Here is a 14,775-nt window from a genome sequence, read left to right as displayed (position 1 = left end):
ATCTCTGCGGTAGGACCGCAGCACTCAGCTGACGGTAATAAGAGGGGGCATTGTGAAAAAACAGCCTCCCAGAGCACTATATTAGAGCTGCTGCTAAACTGAGTTTCTCTAAGATTCCTGCCTTATATGCTCAGCCACCACTAAAGAAACTGGCGAATGCCAAAACTGAACATTAAGGCCAAAGGAAGACAAATGCCAGAATTCAAAGGAAGGGAAGCATTAAGAGTGTAGGTAGAGGTTGTGAGGATGCGCAGCCTCCTGTCGACTGACAGGATTATAGTGCTGGCTTCTACTTTCCTGCTGGGTGACGGGATACTGAATTTTTCTCAGCCTTGGTCGACAAATCTATACTGTGAAGACAAAGCACCTTGTGGTCACCATTCACTCAGAAGGCACCTGAGGTGTTTTGCTGGGTCTACAGAGGAGGGAGCCCTGCTCCAGGGTAAGAATGGTCATCTATGAGGGCAGTGGAGATGGACAGTTGATGAATTCAAGGCTCTTTAGAAAAAGAACCCCTTATCCTATGGACTGACTAGAGGGTGAAGGAGGGGAGGAATAAACATCAACGCCTTGTAGAGCTCGAAGGCAAAGTGTTGCTGTGCCATGCCCAACACACAGCTCAGCAAACATCAGCTAATGTTCAGGTGCTAAGGGAAGATCACTGGGTGGGAAGGCCAAGGCCAGGTCTCCCCAGAGCCAATGGTAAGGTTTTAGAGGACTGGACTGACTTTTTGTCCTTAAGTTTTTGTACTAGAAAAGGGGGTTCACCTTTCCCAAACGTCTATTCACAGAAGTCTGCAATTTAGCCAAGGTGATGGACCAATTAGATTTTGTACTTCTTTAGCTCTTAAGACATGTGCTCTCCAACAACTTTAAATTGGATAAAATCTTTTTTCTTTAGAACTCATTAACTTAAGCACATATTTGAGTGCCTGGTATATTGCCATGTACCTTTCCAGGTACTGGAGATGCCACAGGAAACATATCCCTGTTCCCCTGGAGATATATTCTAACAGAGGGCAAAAAAAGACAAGCAAATAAAATGAGCAAAATTTATGCCAAATTAAGGGATAAGGAGAAAAAACAGGGGCAAAGGACATAGCATGGAGGGGAGTACAATTTAAAATCCTGTGATCAGAGAAGAACTCACTAGACTAACAAAACAAAGACCTGGAAGGAATAAGCAATGTGGATATATGATGGAAAGTATTCCCAACACAGGGAATACTAAGTGAACGTATGTTCAGTAAGGCCAGGATGGCAGTCACTATAGAAGGGACCACGTCCCACTGAGTTCCATACCATCTGGTAGGAATTTTGAGATGGGATGTCCTGTAAAAAAAGAATCTTATCTTTTAAAATGATCACTGAGAGCTGGGATTGCGTTGGGGACAACAGAAGACCAAGTAGGATGCAGAGATGTGACCAGAACAGTAGAGGTGGTGTTAAAGGTTGAAGCAACAAGATGTGGTGACATTAGATGTGGGAGTTATGACCCAAGGATGACCTTAAGATTTATGTTGTCATATGAAGACTACTATTTGCTGCAATCAAATAATTGAGAAACTGTTTGAAAAGGGAAAGCTGAAGAACGTGATCAGTTTTGAACACGGTGACCTTTTAGAGTTCGATTATGATATCCAAATGCAGGTGTCAAGTAGGTCTGGGCTAGTTAGAAAGATGGAGCTTAAACCACCTTTAAAAGTTGATGACAGACAACAATGTACCTAAACTGAAGACAAGAGCTGACCCTTAGAGATTCAGCAGCCATCACTGGTAATTTTACATACTTTTGAGTAAATCAGAGGGGAAAGGATTAGGGTTCAAAAGAAAATTAACTTCAGAAAGACATCCAAAAGCTGACAAGATACAGATTATGTAAATGTGTATAACCTGTTCAACAATGCAGAAATCTGGAACACAATTTCAAGGTTTCTAGACCATCCATGAACCTGAAATAAACCCCTGAAACCAAGGTCTGCACACAGGGTCTCTAAGAGAACCTTACAGAAGCAGCATGGTTTCAGGTTCCAATCATGGTCCAGTCAACAGCCTAATACTGTTGGGGGCCCCGTGCTGGGATGCCTCCCTCAGACAGTCTCTCCTCAGCCTGCATGCCACAACCCTGATGCCACTGAAACCCAGCCCTGGGGGTGAGAAATGTTCCTCCTGCTATAAAAAGGCACATAATAGGCCGGGGCAAAGGGAGTTGGGGCACTCTACAGTGTGCCAAACAATCAAATATTCTCAGAACACAAACACAGGGCAAAGAACAATAAACACCTTTATAACATGAGCTAAGATAGGAAGGAAGAGGATTTATTTGCCTTTCCGGGCCTTGATTTTCCTCAGATAGAACTCCAGCTCCTTTCCCTCTAGCACATAGCCATCTGCTCGGCCACACTGGCCTGGTCTTGAGGCGATGCAAGCTGCAAGAGAGTTATGTGGTCCTTAGCAAAATGACACTGTGGCCCTACCCACACCTACGTATCCCCTTAAGAGTCCATGTTGGTCCAGGTATCCTGGGGGCAGGCATGAAGCCCACTGTCTCCTCAGATATACTTTATCATCACTTAAAGTCAGTAGCAGAACTGGACAAAGTTTTCATCACTGAGACAACCCCCTAAGCCTGGACACAGACTTCTCAGAATACTCCTGAAACTCAGAGGCAAAAACCAAGCTCAAGCCTATGGGCTCCTGCCCACTATTTTCCATTTCAGCTTCAAACTAATGGGATGACCAAATATTCTGATTTGTGCTTGTGTGCTGTTACCAAACTCTCTAGCCCACAGGGGGCACAGCACATCTTGGGACACCCCGGCTCCGCCAAATGCAAAAGCCATCTCACCAAGAAGCTTGCCCTGCTGGAACTGCTCCTCTAGAAGACTGCTAATTTTGGCATTCTTTTTCCTTTCATCATATTTCTTCTGAATTTTCTTTGATCGTTTTTTGTTTAAAATCTCTTCCTCCTCAGGAGTCTGAATAAAGGAAACACACATGGGTTAGTGGGGCCTCCCCAAACCCTATCTCAGGGAAGGAATGTCATAGCCTTCAACACTGCATATCCCATGTCCCTGCCACCTTCCTCAGCACTAAAGACTTTCATCTCTCCCTTCAGTAGCAGAACTGGACAGTTTTCATCACAAGAAGGCTGGAATCAGGGCGGCCTCCCCTCCCCCCACAGGAAGTTGGCTCCCCAAACACGCACCAGCTTAGCTCCCTTCTTGCGGCCCAGGGGCAGTGCATAGTGGGACTCGTACCACTGTCGGTACGGTGTGCTGTCAATGAGCACAATGCAGTTCTTCACCAGGGTCTTGGTACGGACCAGTTCATTGTTGGATGCATTGTAGACAACATCAATGATCCTTGTCTTGCGTGTACAACCTGCTCACAGGAGAAATTCGGAATCAAGCCATGTGAACCTAAGGTCAACTGTCCCCCACCTGCGCCCTAGTAGGGCCTAAGGAGATGGGAACTCTAAGCCTTTACAGAGCCATAGGTCATAAGCTCATCTTCCACACACCCATCTTTCCAAGACGTGGCTGACACCCACACATACATGGTCTCTAGATTCAGCCCAATCCCTGAAGCTACAGGAGTTAAGAGGCAGGACAGGATGGAGAGAAAGTTCCAGAACCTCAAGGTCGTTAACAGGAGAAACTTCAGTATCTTGGTTCAGGCCATGGACTTCCTGATAAAAGCACTTATTGAAGCTTAGAAAAGGTTTAGGTGCTGAGTTCCCACCCACGCCTGCAGGGCCTCACTCACACTCGGAGCCCCAGGAGAAGTTCCCCACGTCCAGCCTCAAGGCCCGGTACTTCTTGTTGCCTCCCCGCACACGGACTGTGTGTATGCGGCGGGGGCCAATCTAGAAAACACAAGGAGACAGGAAGTAGGTTATCAAGAAGCTAGAGAGAGGGAAGGGAACCCGGGCTGGACGGAGGTAACAGTCAGTGTAACTATGACAAGTCCTAGCATTGGCAAGTGGCACACAGGTGACCAAGACGGCCACAACCACGCCTAAGGATACTTCTTCATCACTCTAGTTACCTCCAAGAGGAAAAGCCTGATTCCAAACACTGAAAATTAAGTCTCCGTGCAACAAAATTTCCAGGTTTCTGACCATCACTGAGGAGACCACTCGCTCCAGGCGCCCTGCAGGTACCACTAGGACACAGTAGCTGTCACCATGCAATCTCTCAGTATTTACCCAACACACAAAGGCGAGGAGGCCGCCTAGTTCCTACAGCAAATCGCAGAGCCCCACAAAGATTCAGGCGGAGAGCAGGTGGGAGACCTGCCGGGCGGTGAGGCCCCGCACGCACCTTAGTGTTGGCAGCGGGGCGTCCCAGCTCATACTTCCGCTTCTTGTGGTAGGGCTTTCTCTTGCCCCCGGTCTTGCGACGCTTGTGCCAGTTGTCCCGAGAGATGCCTACGTGTGGAAGCGGGGGGAGGGAGCCTGAGCCAGGGAGCCCGGGGCCGGACCCCGCCAGCCCAACGCCCTGCGCCGGCGGCCGCACGCTCAGCTCTCCAAGGTTGGCTCCCCCATAGCGCAGTCGGGAAGTCACAGCATTTCCAAGGTGTCATCACGCGCGTGCGTTCCGGCCCCTTCCCATCCCGACCCTGGCAGCCATGATGGTGCCACTCGCGGCCCCGGTCCCTGCGGCCCCTGGAGCGGCCCGGGCGGCCCAAGCCCGAGCATCATCCTCCTCGCGGAGGCTCGCTGCCCGAGGCCCGGGCGCCCGCGCTCCCGGCTGGGCTGCGAGGCAGGATGGCGCCGGATTGAGCTCGTTCCCCAGCCGCGGCCCCAAAGCAGAAAACCACTCACCCATCGCTCGGCGCTGGCTGGAAAGAGAAAACGCAAAGCGTCACGGTTCGGTTTGTAAAACGTAGCCCCGCCTCTTGACGTATCTTCCGGGCGCCGCAGAGAGCGGCCTTGGGTCGGGGGGCGGGGCGCCGAGGTCTTGGTCCTGAGAGGGTCGTGAGGGTGCTGCATCCCGGCCGAGGGTCAGGCTGGGGTGCAGCAGAGCCCGGCCTTGTGCGCGCTTTAGGGGGAGGTTGAGAGACCCAGGGCACAATTCGGGCGGGGCTTGCCTGGTTTTATTTACGTTTTGAAAAGACCTATTTTAGAAGCTACTGCTGTAGTCCTGGATGAGAGCTGTGAGTGCGTTGGAGAAGGGCGAAAGGCAGTAGAGGTGGAAACGAGAGGGGGACTTGGGTTTTGTTTTGAAGGGTTTGGTTTAGGGGGCGGGAGGTGTGTCAAGGATTCCGAATTCCTCACGTGACCAGTTGGATGAATATTGGTGCCACTTAGTGAGAATGGGTAGGCTGAGGTAGGAGCTGGTCTGGACGTGTTTATTTTGAGCTCTTGGTGACTCCCGCACGTGGGAATGACAGGCAGATGGATGGTCATGTCTGGTCCATCCATAGAGAAGGGATCTGGACAGAAGGTGTTACTTTGGGAATCCTTGGCGTGTAAATGGTAACCAAAGCTACCACAATGAACGGAACCTAGGGAGAGTGCATAGAGCAAACTTTTCTTGTAAAGGGTAAGTTAATACTGTAGCCTTTGTGGGCTGTAGGGTCTGTGTCACCACTCAGGGTTTTTTTTAAATTTATTTATTTTTGGCTGTGTTGGGTCTCCCTTGCTGCACTCGGGCTTTCTCTAGTTGCAGTGAGCGGGGGCTACTCTTTGTTGTGGTGTGCTGGCTTCTCATTGCGGTAGCTTCTCTTGTTGCGGAGCACGGGCTGGCTCTAGAGCGCAGGCTCAGTAGTTGTGGCGCACGGGCTTAGTTGCTCCGCGGCATGTGGGATCTTCCCGGATCAGGGCTCAAACCCTTGTCCTCTGCATTGGCAAGCGGATTCTTAACCACTGTGCCACCAGGGAAGTCCCTGGGCCCGCTCTCTAAATAGCAACACTCCTTTTTCTCTACCCACTCAATACTAACATTGTTTTTACATGCTCATTATCTGTCTTCCCACTAAAATATAATAAGCATAAGAGTAGGAACTGTGTTGTTCACTACTGTATTTCCAACACCTAGAATAATGCCTGGCATTTAATAAGTACTCAATAAATATTTGAATGGTACTCAAATATTTGAGTAAATTATTGTTCTACTAACATTGTATTCAATGGGTTTTCCCAGTAGACTGAGGTCTTAAGAATATAGTGCACATATGTCATTCATCTCTCCATCCCCAGCCCCTTGTCACAAGAAAAAGAAAAGGCAATTGCATTGGACATAAAAAGGAGAAAGTGGGGACTTCCCTGGCGGTCCAGTGGTTAAGACTCTGTGCTTCCATTGAAGGGGGCAGGGTTTGATCCCTAGTCGGGGAACTAAGATCCTGTATGTCACTTGGTGTGGCCAAAAAAACAAACCAAACCAAAAAAACCCCCCAAAAAAGGAGAGGTGGATTCAAGGGGCATTTGTTGGGTGATGGGATTTTGTGATAGACTGGATTAAGGGGATGAGAGAAGAGTGACATGAGGTTTCTTCCCTGGGAAAACACATTAATGGTGGGGTGACACCGCCATTAATAGAGAACACAGGAGAGGCAGGTTTCTGGAAAGTTCAATCTTAGGATGAGTTTGAATTGCCTGTGGGACATATAGGTGCTATTCTTTGTATTTAAAGTAGTTGGAAAGATGAGTCTGAAGCTTGGAAGAGAATGGGACTGATAATTCCCACCCCCACCCACCATGGTCTCACTCCTCTATCCACCTAACCCAGTGGTCCACCCCATCAGCTAGTCTGTATCACATGAGTATTTTGTTGTTACTGCAGAAAAAGCTATAATCAAAACCCAGTGCTATTTCATAATACGAACACTCAAAGTAGGAATAAAAGGAAATTTATTCAATATGGAAGAGAGTAGTTTACAAAGCCACAGCAAACATCGTGCTCAGTGTTTTGTTTTTTTGTTTTTGTTTTTTTTGCATTATGTGGGCCTCTCACTGTTGTGGCCTCTCCCGTTGTGGAGCACAGGCTCCGGACGCGCAGGCTCAGCGGCCATGGCTCACGGGTCCAGCTGCTCCGTGGCTTGTGGGATCCTTCCAGACCAGGGTGCGAACCCGTGTCCCCTGCATCGGCAGGCGGACTCTCAACCACTGAGCCACCAGGGAACGTGCTCAGTGTTAAAGACTGAAAGATTTACTCCTGAAATCAGGAAGAAGGCCAGGAAGCAGGTCTTCACCACAGTTATTCAACAGTGTACTGGAAGTTCTACCCAGAGTCTTGAGGAAAGAAATAAAAGACATCCATGTGTGAATGGAAAAATTAAAACTGTGTTTATTCACAGAACACAGATCACATCATCTTATAAAACTTCATCTTATAAAACTTCCTATAACAACAAAAAATTATTTGAGCTAGTCAACTAATTTAGCAGTTATAGGACAACATATCAATTCACAAAAATCTGTCTTATATGTATACACTAGCAATAAATAATCTGAAAAAGAATTTATGAAAACAATTCCACTTTAGGGCTTATGTGGTGGCACAGTGGTTAAGAATCCGCCTGCCAATGCAGGGGACACGGGTTCGAGCCCTGGTCCGGGAAGATCCCACATGCCACGGAGCAACTAAGCCTGTGCGCCACAACTACTGAGCCTGCGCTCTAGAGCTCGCGAGCCACAACTACTGAAGCCCACACGCCTAGAGCCCCTGCTCCGCAACAAGAGAAGCCACCGCAGTGAGAAGCCCGCGCACTGCAGGGAAGAGTAGCCCCTGTTCGCTGCAAATAGAGCCCGCGCGCAGCAACGAAGACCCAAAATAGCCAAAAATAAATTAATTTTAAAAAGCCAGAAAAACAAAAAATTCCATTTTAAATAATGTCAACATTAATATTTAGGAATATATTTAATCAAGTTATTAGACTTATTTTATGTATATAAAGTTGTCTGTACGTTTGAAATTACTAGAAAGTAAATTACTTTTCAAAATACCATGTCAATACCATGCCAGAAAAGCAGAGAAAACATCAAACTTCCATATAAAGGCAAAGCCTTACCCAGATCCAATTCACCCAAAGTCTGTATGTAATTTAGAGGCACTGTGAGAAGTTATATTAGGAGCTACTTTCTTCCACGTTGTGGATGACCTCAATGTGGTAGAAACAGTGGGATTTTTGAATTCCAATTTTCCCACAGCATTCCACCAAAAAACTGTCATAGTCTTGGCAAATCTCCCCACCAGCTACCAAGGCCTTCAGGTGCTCATTGGGCTGGTAAGGGTGGATGTAGTGCAGGAAACAGCCGGTCCCGGGGTCCCCCATTCTAGGCAGTGGAATCTATAGCTGTCTGGGGTGTTCAACAACCTCGACATCTTGCAGAAGTAGGTAGCAAATTGCTCACGTGGAGGCGCTGTAAATGAGCTGAGTATTTTTCTGGGTTGTAGCCGCCACCGTCGTCTGCATCTGCAGATCATGAGATACTGTGGTCCGTACTTTGTCTTCTTTTAGCAGAGATGTAACCAAACACAAATTCCTGTGCCCAACGCACAGTGAGGCCAAATATTTCCAAAACGTTGGAGTTTGGAGCAGAGAAAGGTTTCTTGCAGGGCCATGCAAGATGGAAGGCTCATGCCCAAAAACCCTGAACTGGAGCCTTTTTTTTTTTTAATGTACTTGAAAGGAAAACATAGATGCATCTGAATCTCTGTTGGGGCAATATTCAAGACGGACTCTGGAGTTCTTGAAATCAGAGCCAGACAGTTCTCTGTGTCCCACACCATGCCCTCCAAGTCTCTACTCTTGCTTTAGCAGAAGTCAAACAGGAGCTCTATAATTCTGTGTGATCCTGGAGAGATCCTCTCTTCTGCTGTCCTCCTAGCCAGGCCGTCACTCCATGTGCTTTGAGACCATTAACATTAATTGTCTTATGCCTTTGTCCCTATTTTCATTAGTCACCTTAAAAAAATCATCTCCCAGATTATACCTATCACCCATGCTCTAATCCTGATATAGGTATTATATTATCTTTTTTAAACCGATCTTCCACCATTCTTCATTTTCTAAAAATCTTCTGTGTCCTGTGTCATTCATCAGAAAATTCCTGTATATCTTCAACCTCTTCTCTGAATGTCTCCTTTTAACATAAATCTGCTTCTTTCAGGATTTTCTCTCTCTTCTTGTCAGCCTTCTCAAGTGGAGGATGACTATGCTGTTCTCTAGATGGGAGACAGTTGTGCTCCATGGTCTTCATTGCCAATTTCAGACCATTCTTACTCTATCTTCCCTAAAAACTAAACTTTGAATCTAAGACTACAACAGTCACTGCTCCTCTTTATTGAACTTACCTATAAATTCTAGTTCTCACCAATTTGTGCCTGGAAGATTTTATGTCCTGACTCTGTCTCTTCCTCTAATAATACCCTTGTCATTTTTTGGGTGCCTACACATGAGCATCTTTACCTCCCTCAACCTTAACCTTTCACCAGCTCCTCTCCCCGTAAGTCCTTAAACCTGGGATTGGTCCAACCTCTTGTGCCTGACACCTGGGTTACAGAATGCTGCTGGTTAAAGGCACGTATCTCTGCAGACTACTGCCACTAGGGATTAAGAACAATAATTGGTATTAGGCCCTGGAGGATCTTTACAATGAAAGACTTACTTGGGGAGTTCCCTGGCGGCCTAGTGTTTAGGATTCTGGGCTTTCACTGTGTGGTCTGGGTTCAAACTCCAATTGGGGAACTGCCTGTGCAGCATGGCCAAAAAAAACTTACTTGAAGCATAAACTCTACTGGAGAAGACAAGATATTTAGACTGCAATAAATGCTATGAAGGAAATAATGCGCTGTCTTAGGGCAAACTTGAGTTAAGATGCTCTTAGATTGCTTCTCTGGGGTGACAAGATACCTGGTGTAAACTGAGACCTGAAAGAAAAAAGGAACATTTTGAAGAGCTGCTGATTCCAGTCTGAAGGAACATCAAGTGTGAAAAGCCCTGAGAAGGGTGTGCACTTCTGGAATGGTGGAGTAAGGATCATGGAAAACCACTCCTCCATTAAAGCAACAAGAACACTGGCAAAAATCATCAAAATCAACTTTTCCAGAACTCTGAAATTAACTAAAGACTTACAACAATGCAAGGAGCATTTATTCAAGAACAACAGCTAAAACTTTGTTCAGTGATCTTTATTGCTTTTTAATTTGCCCTAATCCCCTCCTCTTCTCCTAGCTCCACCTTAGCTTTGAAAACCAGTAGCCCTCTGGCTAAGGTACTTGTGAAAAGTGGCAGCCTAACAGCAGGTGGAGGGGGCAGATGGGTCTGGAGCTCCCCAAAAGCCCCGTCCCCAAAGAACTATCACCATTTGACCTGTCTGGCAGCTGGCTGAAAAGCTCCATTCTTAGGGCTTGTCTTTATTTGATCTTGCTCAAAGCTCACTCTGTGAACAGCCCTGCCCCTGGTGTTTATAAGAAGAAAAAGTCAGGGGCAACACAACTGCCTGAGGCAGGATTACGAGTTGGGGCTGACAAAAGGCTGATAAAAAATAATAATAATAAAATATTTTTAAAAAAGGAGAAATAGGAGAATATGGGAGTTTTTAAAATTCCCACATTTTCCTGGGAATCTAGAAAATCTAGACGGTCATGTGTGTACGCAGGACTGAGTACATGCCCAGTAAAGACCTGCAAAGGCCCTAATATCGGTGATATATGGCTGACCTTGAAGCTCTGCACAAGTAGGAAGTGAAGGCTGTTCAGCACGAGCAAGTGGAATTTATCTTAGGTTTGCAAGGTTGGTTTAACACCTGAAAATCAATCAATGTAATATACCTTATTAATAATAAAGGGGAAAAAACACATGGTCACCTCAAAACACAGAAAAAGCATTTGACAAAATCCAATATCCCTTCATGATAAAAACACTCAACAAATTAGAGTGTTTAGAACAAATTAGAACTTCTTCACCTGATAAAGGAGCCACAGCTAACATCATAATTTATGATCAGGAACAAGACAAGGATATCCACTCTCACCACTTTTTTTTTCTTCGTCTTTATTCTTTTGGCTGCGTCGGGTCTTCCTTGTGGTGTGCGGGTTTCTCTCTTGTTGCGGTAGGTGGGCTTCTCTCTAGTTGTGGCACGCAGGTTTTCTCTCTCTAGTTGTGGTGCGCGGGCTCCAGGGTGCATGGGCTCTGTAGTTTGCGGCACGTGGGCTCTCTCGTTGAGGTGTGTGAGTTCGTAGTTGTGGCATGCGGGCTTAGTCGCCCAACCAGGGATCGAACCGGCATCCCCTGCACTGGAAGGCGGATTCTTTACCATTGGACCACCAGGGAAGTCCCTCTCACCGTTTCTATTCAAAATTACATTGGGTGTTTTATCCAGGGAAATTAGGCAAGAAAAAGAGATAAAAGGCATCTTAATTAAAAAGGAAGAAGTCAAACTTTATCTATTTACAGATGACATGATCCTATATAGAAAGAATCTCAAAGAATCTACAAAAAAACTATTATGGTTAATAAATGAATTTAGCAAAGTTGCAAGGTACAATATCAGCACACAATGGGGGCGGGGGGAGAGGAGATAAATTAGGAGTTTGGGATTAACATATACACACTACTGTACATAAGATAGATAAACAACAAGGACCTACTGTATAGCACAGGGAACTATATACAATATCTTGTAATAATCTATAATGGAAAAGAATCTGAAAAAGAATATATACATATATATATAACTGAATCACTGCTGTACACCTGAAACTAATACATTGTAAATTAACTGTACTTCAATTTTTTTTTAAATTTGATTTATTTTTATTTTTATTATTTTATTTATTTATTTATTTTTGCGGTACGCGGGCCTCTCACTGTTGTGGCCTCTCCCTTTGTGGAGCACAGGCTCCAGACGCACAGGCTCAATGGCCACGGATCACGGGACCAGCCACTCCGCGGCATGTGGGATCCTCCCGGACCGGGGCACGAACCTGTGTCCCCTGCACCGGCAGGCGGACCCTCAACCACTGCGCCACCAGGGAAGCCCCTGTACTTCAATTTTTAAAAAGAGGTTAAAAAAAAAGATCAACACACAAAAAACAGTTGTGTTTCTATACACCAGCAATGAACAATCTGAAAAGGAACTTAAAAATAGTTCCTTTTGCAATAGCATCCAAAAGAATAAAATACCTAGGAAATAAATTTAACCAAGGAGGTGAAAGAGTTGTACACTATAAAATATTGTTGAAAGAAATTAAAGACCTAAATAAATGGAAAGACATCTTGCATTCATGGATTGGAAGACAATATTAGGATGGCAATACCACCCAGAGTGAATGTAATCCCTATCAAAATTCCATCAGCCTTTTTTGCAGAAATGGAAAAGCTGATCCGTAAATTCACATGCAATTGCCAGTGTTCCCGAATAGCCAAAACAATATTGAAAAAGAACCAACTTGGAGGACTCCCACTTTCTGATTTCAAAACTTATGGGAGTTCCCTGGTGGCCTAGTGGTTGGGATTTCGGTCTTTCACAACCGTGGCCCAGGTTCAATCCTTGGTCGGGGAACTGAGATCCCACAAGCCTTGCGGCACGGCTGAAAAAAATAAGAAAAACCTTATTACAAACTACAGTAACCAACAGTGAAGTATTGGCATAAGGATAGACATATAGACTGATGGAATAACATTTAAAGTCTCAGAAATCAGCCCACTCATATATGTTCATTTTCTTTTTAAAAAATTTATTTTCATTATTTCTTCCAGTTTATTGAGATATAATTGATATATAGCACTGTATAAGCTTCAGTTGTACAGCATGATGATTTGATTTATATACTTATGAAGTGATTATCGCAATAAGTTTAATGAACATCATCTCATATAGATATAAAATAAATAGAAAAAAATTTTTTTCCTGTGAGAACTCTTAGGATTGACTCCCTTAACAACTTTCATGTATAACATATGGCAGTGTTAACTATATTTATCATGTTGTACATCACATCCCTAGCACTTATTTATCTTATAAATGGAAGTTTTTACCTTTCGACTGCCTTCATTCAATCCCCTCCTCCCTCTGCCATCAACTGACTTTCAACAGGGTTGCCAAGACAATTCAATGGGGGAAAGAATAGTCTTTACAATAAGTGATGCTGGAAAAACTGGATCTCCACATGCAAAAGAATAAATTTGGACCCCTACCTCATAGCAGCTACAAAAATTAACTCAAAATGGATCAATGACCTAAATATAAGAACATAAAACTCTTAGAAAAAAACATTAGAGTAAATCACAGCATTGGATTTGTCATGAGATTCTTAGGTATGACACCAAAAGCACAGGCAACAACAAAAATGTAAGTTAGACTTCATCGAAGTTAAAAACTGTTGTGCTTCAAATGATACCATCAAGAAAGTGAAAAGACAACTCACAGTATGAGGGAAAATATTTGCAAATTATACATTTGATAAGGGTCCAGTATCTAGAATATATAAAGAGCTCTTACAAGTCAACAATAAAGACAATCCAACTTAAAAAACGGGCAGAGGACTTGCATATACACAAGAGGATTGAAAACATATGCTCAGACAAAAACTTGTACATGAGTATTCATAGCACAAATGGTCTGTTCATAATGCCAAAAAGTGGAAACAACCCCCAAATTCATCAACTGAAGGATAAACAGAAAGTGGTATAGCCATGCAATTGGAATGTTATTTGGCCATAAAAAGGAGTGAATTGATACATGCTACAATATGATTCTTTAAAACATATGCAAAGTGAAGGGCTTCCCTGGTGGCACAGTGGTTGAGAGTCTGCCTGCCGATTCAGGGGATGCGGGTTCGTGCCCCGGTCCGGGAGGATCCCACATGCCGTGGGGCGGCTGGGCCCGTGAGCCATGGCCACCGGGCCTGTGTGTCCGGAGCCTGTGCTCTGCAAGAGGAGAGGCCGCGGCGGTGACAGGCCCGCATACCGCAAAAAAAAAAAAAAAAAAAAAAGCTAAGTGAAGAAGCCAGACGCAAAAGACCACATATTATATGATTCCATTTATATGAAATGTCCAGAATAGGCAAATCCGTAGTGAAGGAAAAATAGATTTGTTGTTTTCTGGGGCTGCAGGGAGAGATGAATGGGGGTGTGTATGTGGCTGCTTGTGGGTAATATATATATATATATTTTTTATTGAGGTATAGTTGACGTGCAACAGGATTTCTTTTTGGGTCATAAAAATGTTATGGAATTAGGGGTGATGGTTGCCCAATTAAATGAGTATACTAAAAACCACTAAATTGTACACTTTAAAAGAGTGAATTTTATACTGTGAATTACATTTCAATAAATGTAAAAATTACATTTTCATTATTTTTTGTTTGTTTTTGTTTGTTTTTTTGCGGTACGCGGGCCTCTCACTGTTGTGGCCTCTCCTGCTGCAGAGCACAGGCTCTGGACACGCAGGCCCAGCGGCCACGGCCCACGGGCCCAGCCGCTCCGCGGCACGTGGGATCTTCCCGGACCAGGGCACGAACCCGTGTCCTTTGCATCGGCAGGCAGACTCTCAATCACTGCGCCACCAGGGAAGCCCACATTTTCATTATTTTTGAAAAAGCCCTGGCATATTCAAGAAATAAAGGCCAGTGTGGTTGGAGAACAGTGAGTGGTTAGAGAACCTCTCATTCATTCATTCAAAATACATTTTGTGTGCTTGTCATATGTTCAGGATATTGTGGATACAGTATTAAAACAAAAATCTTTGTTCTTATGTGCTTAAATAGCTAGTAATTGTATAGCACTTATTAAATGTGAGACATTGTACCTATTGCTGGGTGT

The 14,775-nt window shown here is 44.7% G+C and overlaps 1 protein-coding gene across 1 annotated transcript; it reads right to left on the bottom strand.

Annotated features, from left to right (window-relative positions):
* Positions 1–2,266: 2,266 nt before the first annotated feature.
* RPS8 (ribosomal protein S8) lies at positions 2,267–4,926 on the bottom strand. Its single transcript, XM_082612655.1, has 6 exons — positions 4,829–4,926; positions 4,326–4,432; positions 3,769–3,868; positions 3,209–3,384; positions 2,849–2,978; positions 2,267–2,429 (listed from the first exon to the last, which is right to left on the bottom strand). Exons 1-6 carry the CDS (start codon positions 4,830–4,832, stop codon positions 2,320–2,322), a joined length of 627 nt encoding a protein of 208 aa, XP_082468781.1. The 5' UTR covers positions 4,833–4,926; the 3' UTR covers positions 2,267–2,319.
* Between the last annotated feature and the right edge of the window lie 9,849 nt (positions 4,927–14,775).

Source organism: Mesoplodon mirus (assembly GCF_964341445.2).
Source record: "Mesoplodon mirus genome assembly, chromosome: 3".
Taxonomy (NCBI): domain Eukaryota; kingdom Metazoa; phylum Chordata; class Mammalia; order Artiodactyla; family Ziphiidae; genus Mesoplodon; species Mesoplodon mirus.
The sequence above is the reverse complement of the archived record's forward strand: the minus strand, read 5'-3'. Positions and strand labels throughout refer to the sequence as shown.

Bases quoted from the DNA above. Each gene is read 5' to 3' on its own strand.
- RPS8 (XM_082612655.1), bottom strand. The intron at 3,869-4,325 runs GTGCGTGCGGGG...TGTGTTTTCTAG, and splicing joins GCCCCGCTGCCAACACTAAG to ATTGGCCCCCGCCGCATACA. The intron at 2,979-3,208 runs GTGCGTGTTTGG...TCCTTTATTCAG, and splicing joins GCAAGAAGGGAGCTAAGCTG to ACTCCTGAGGAGGAAGAGAT.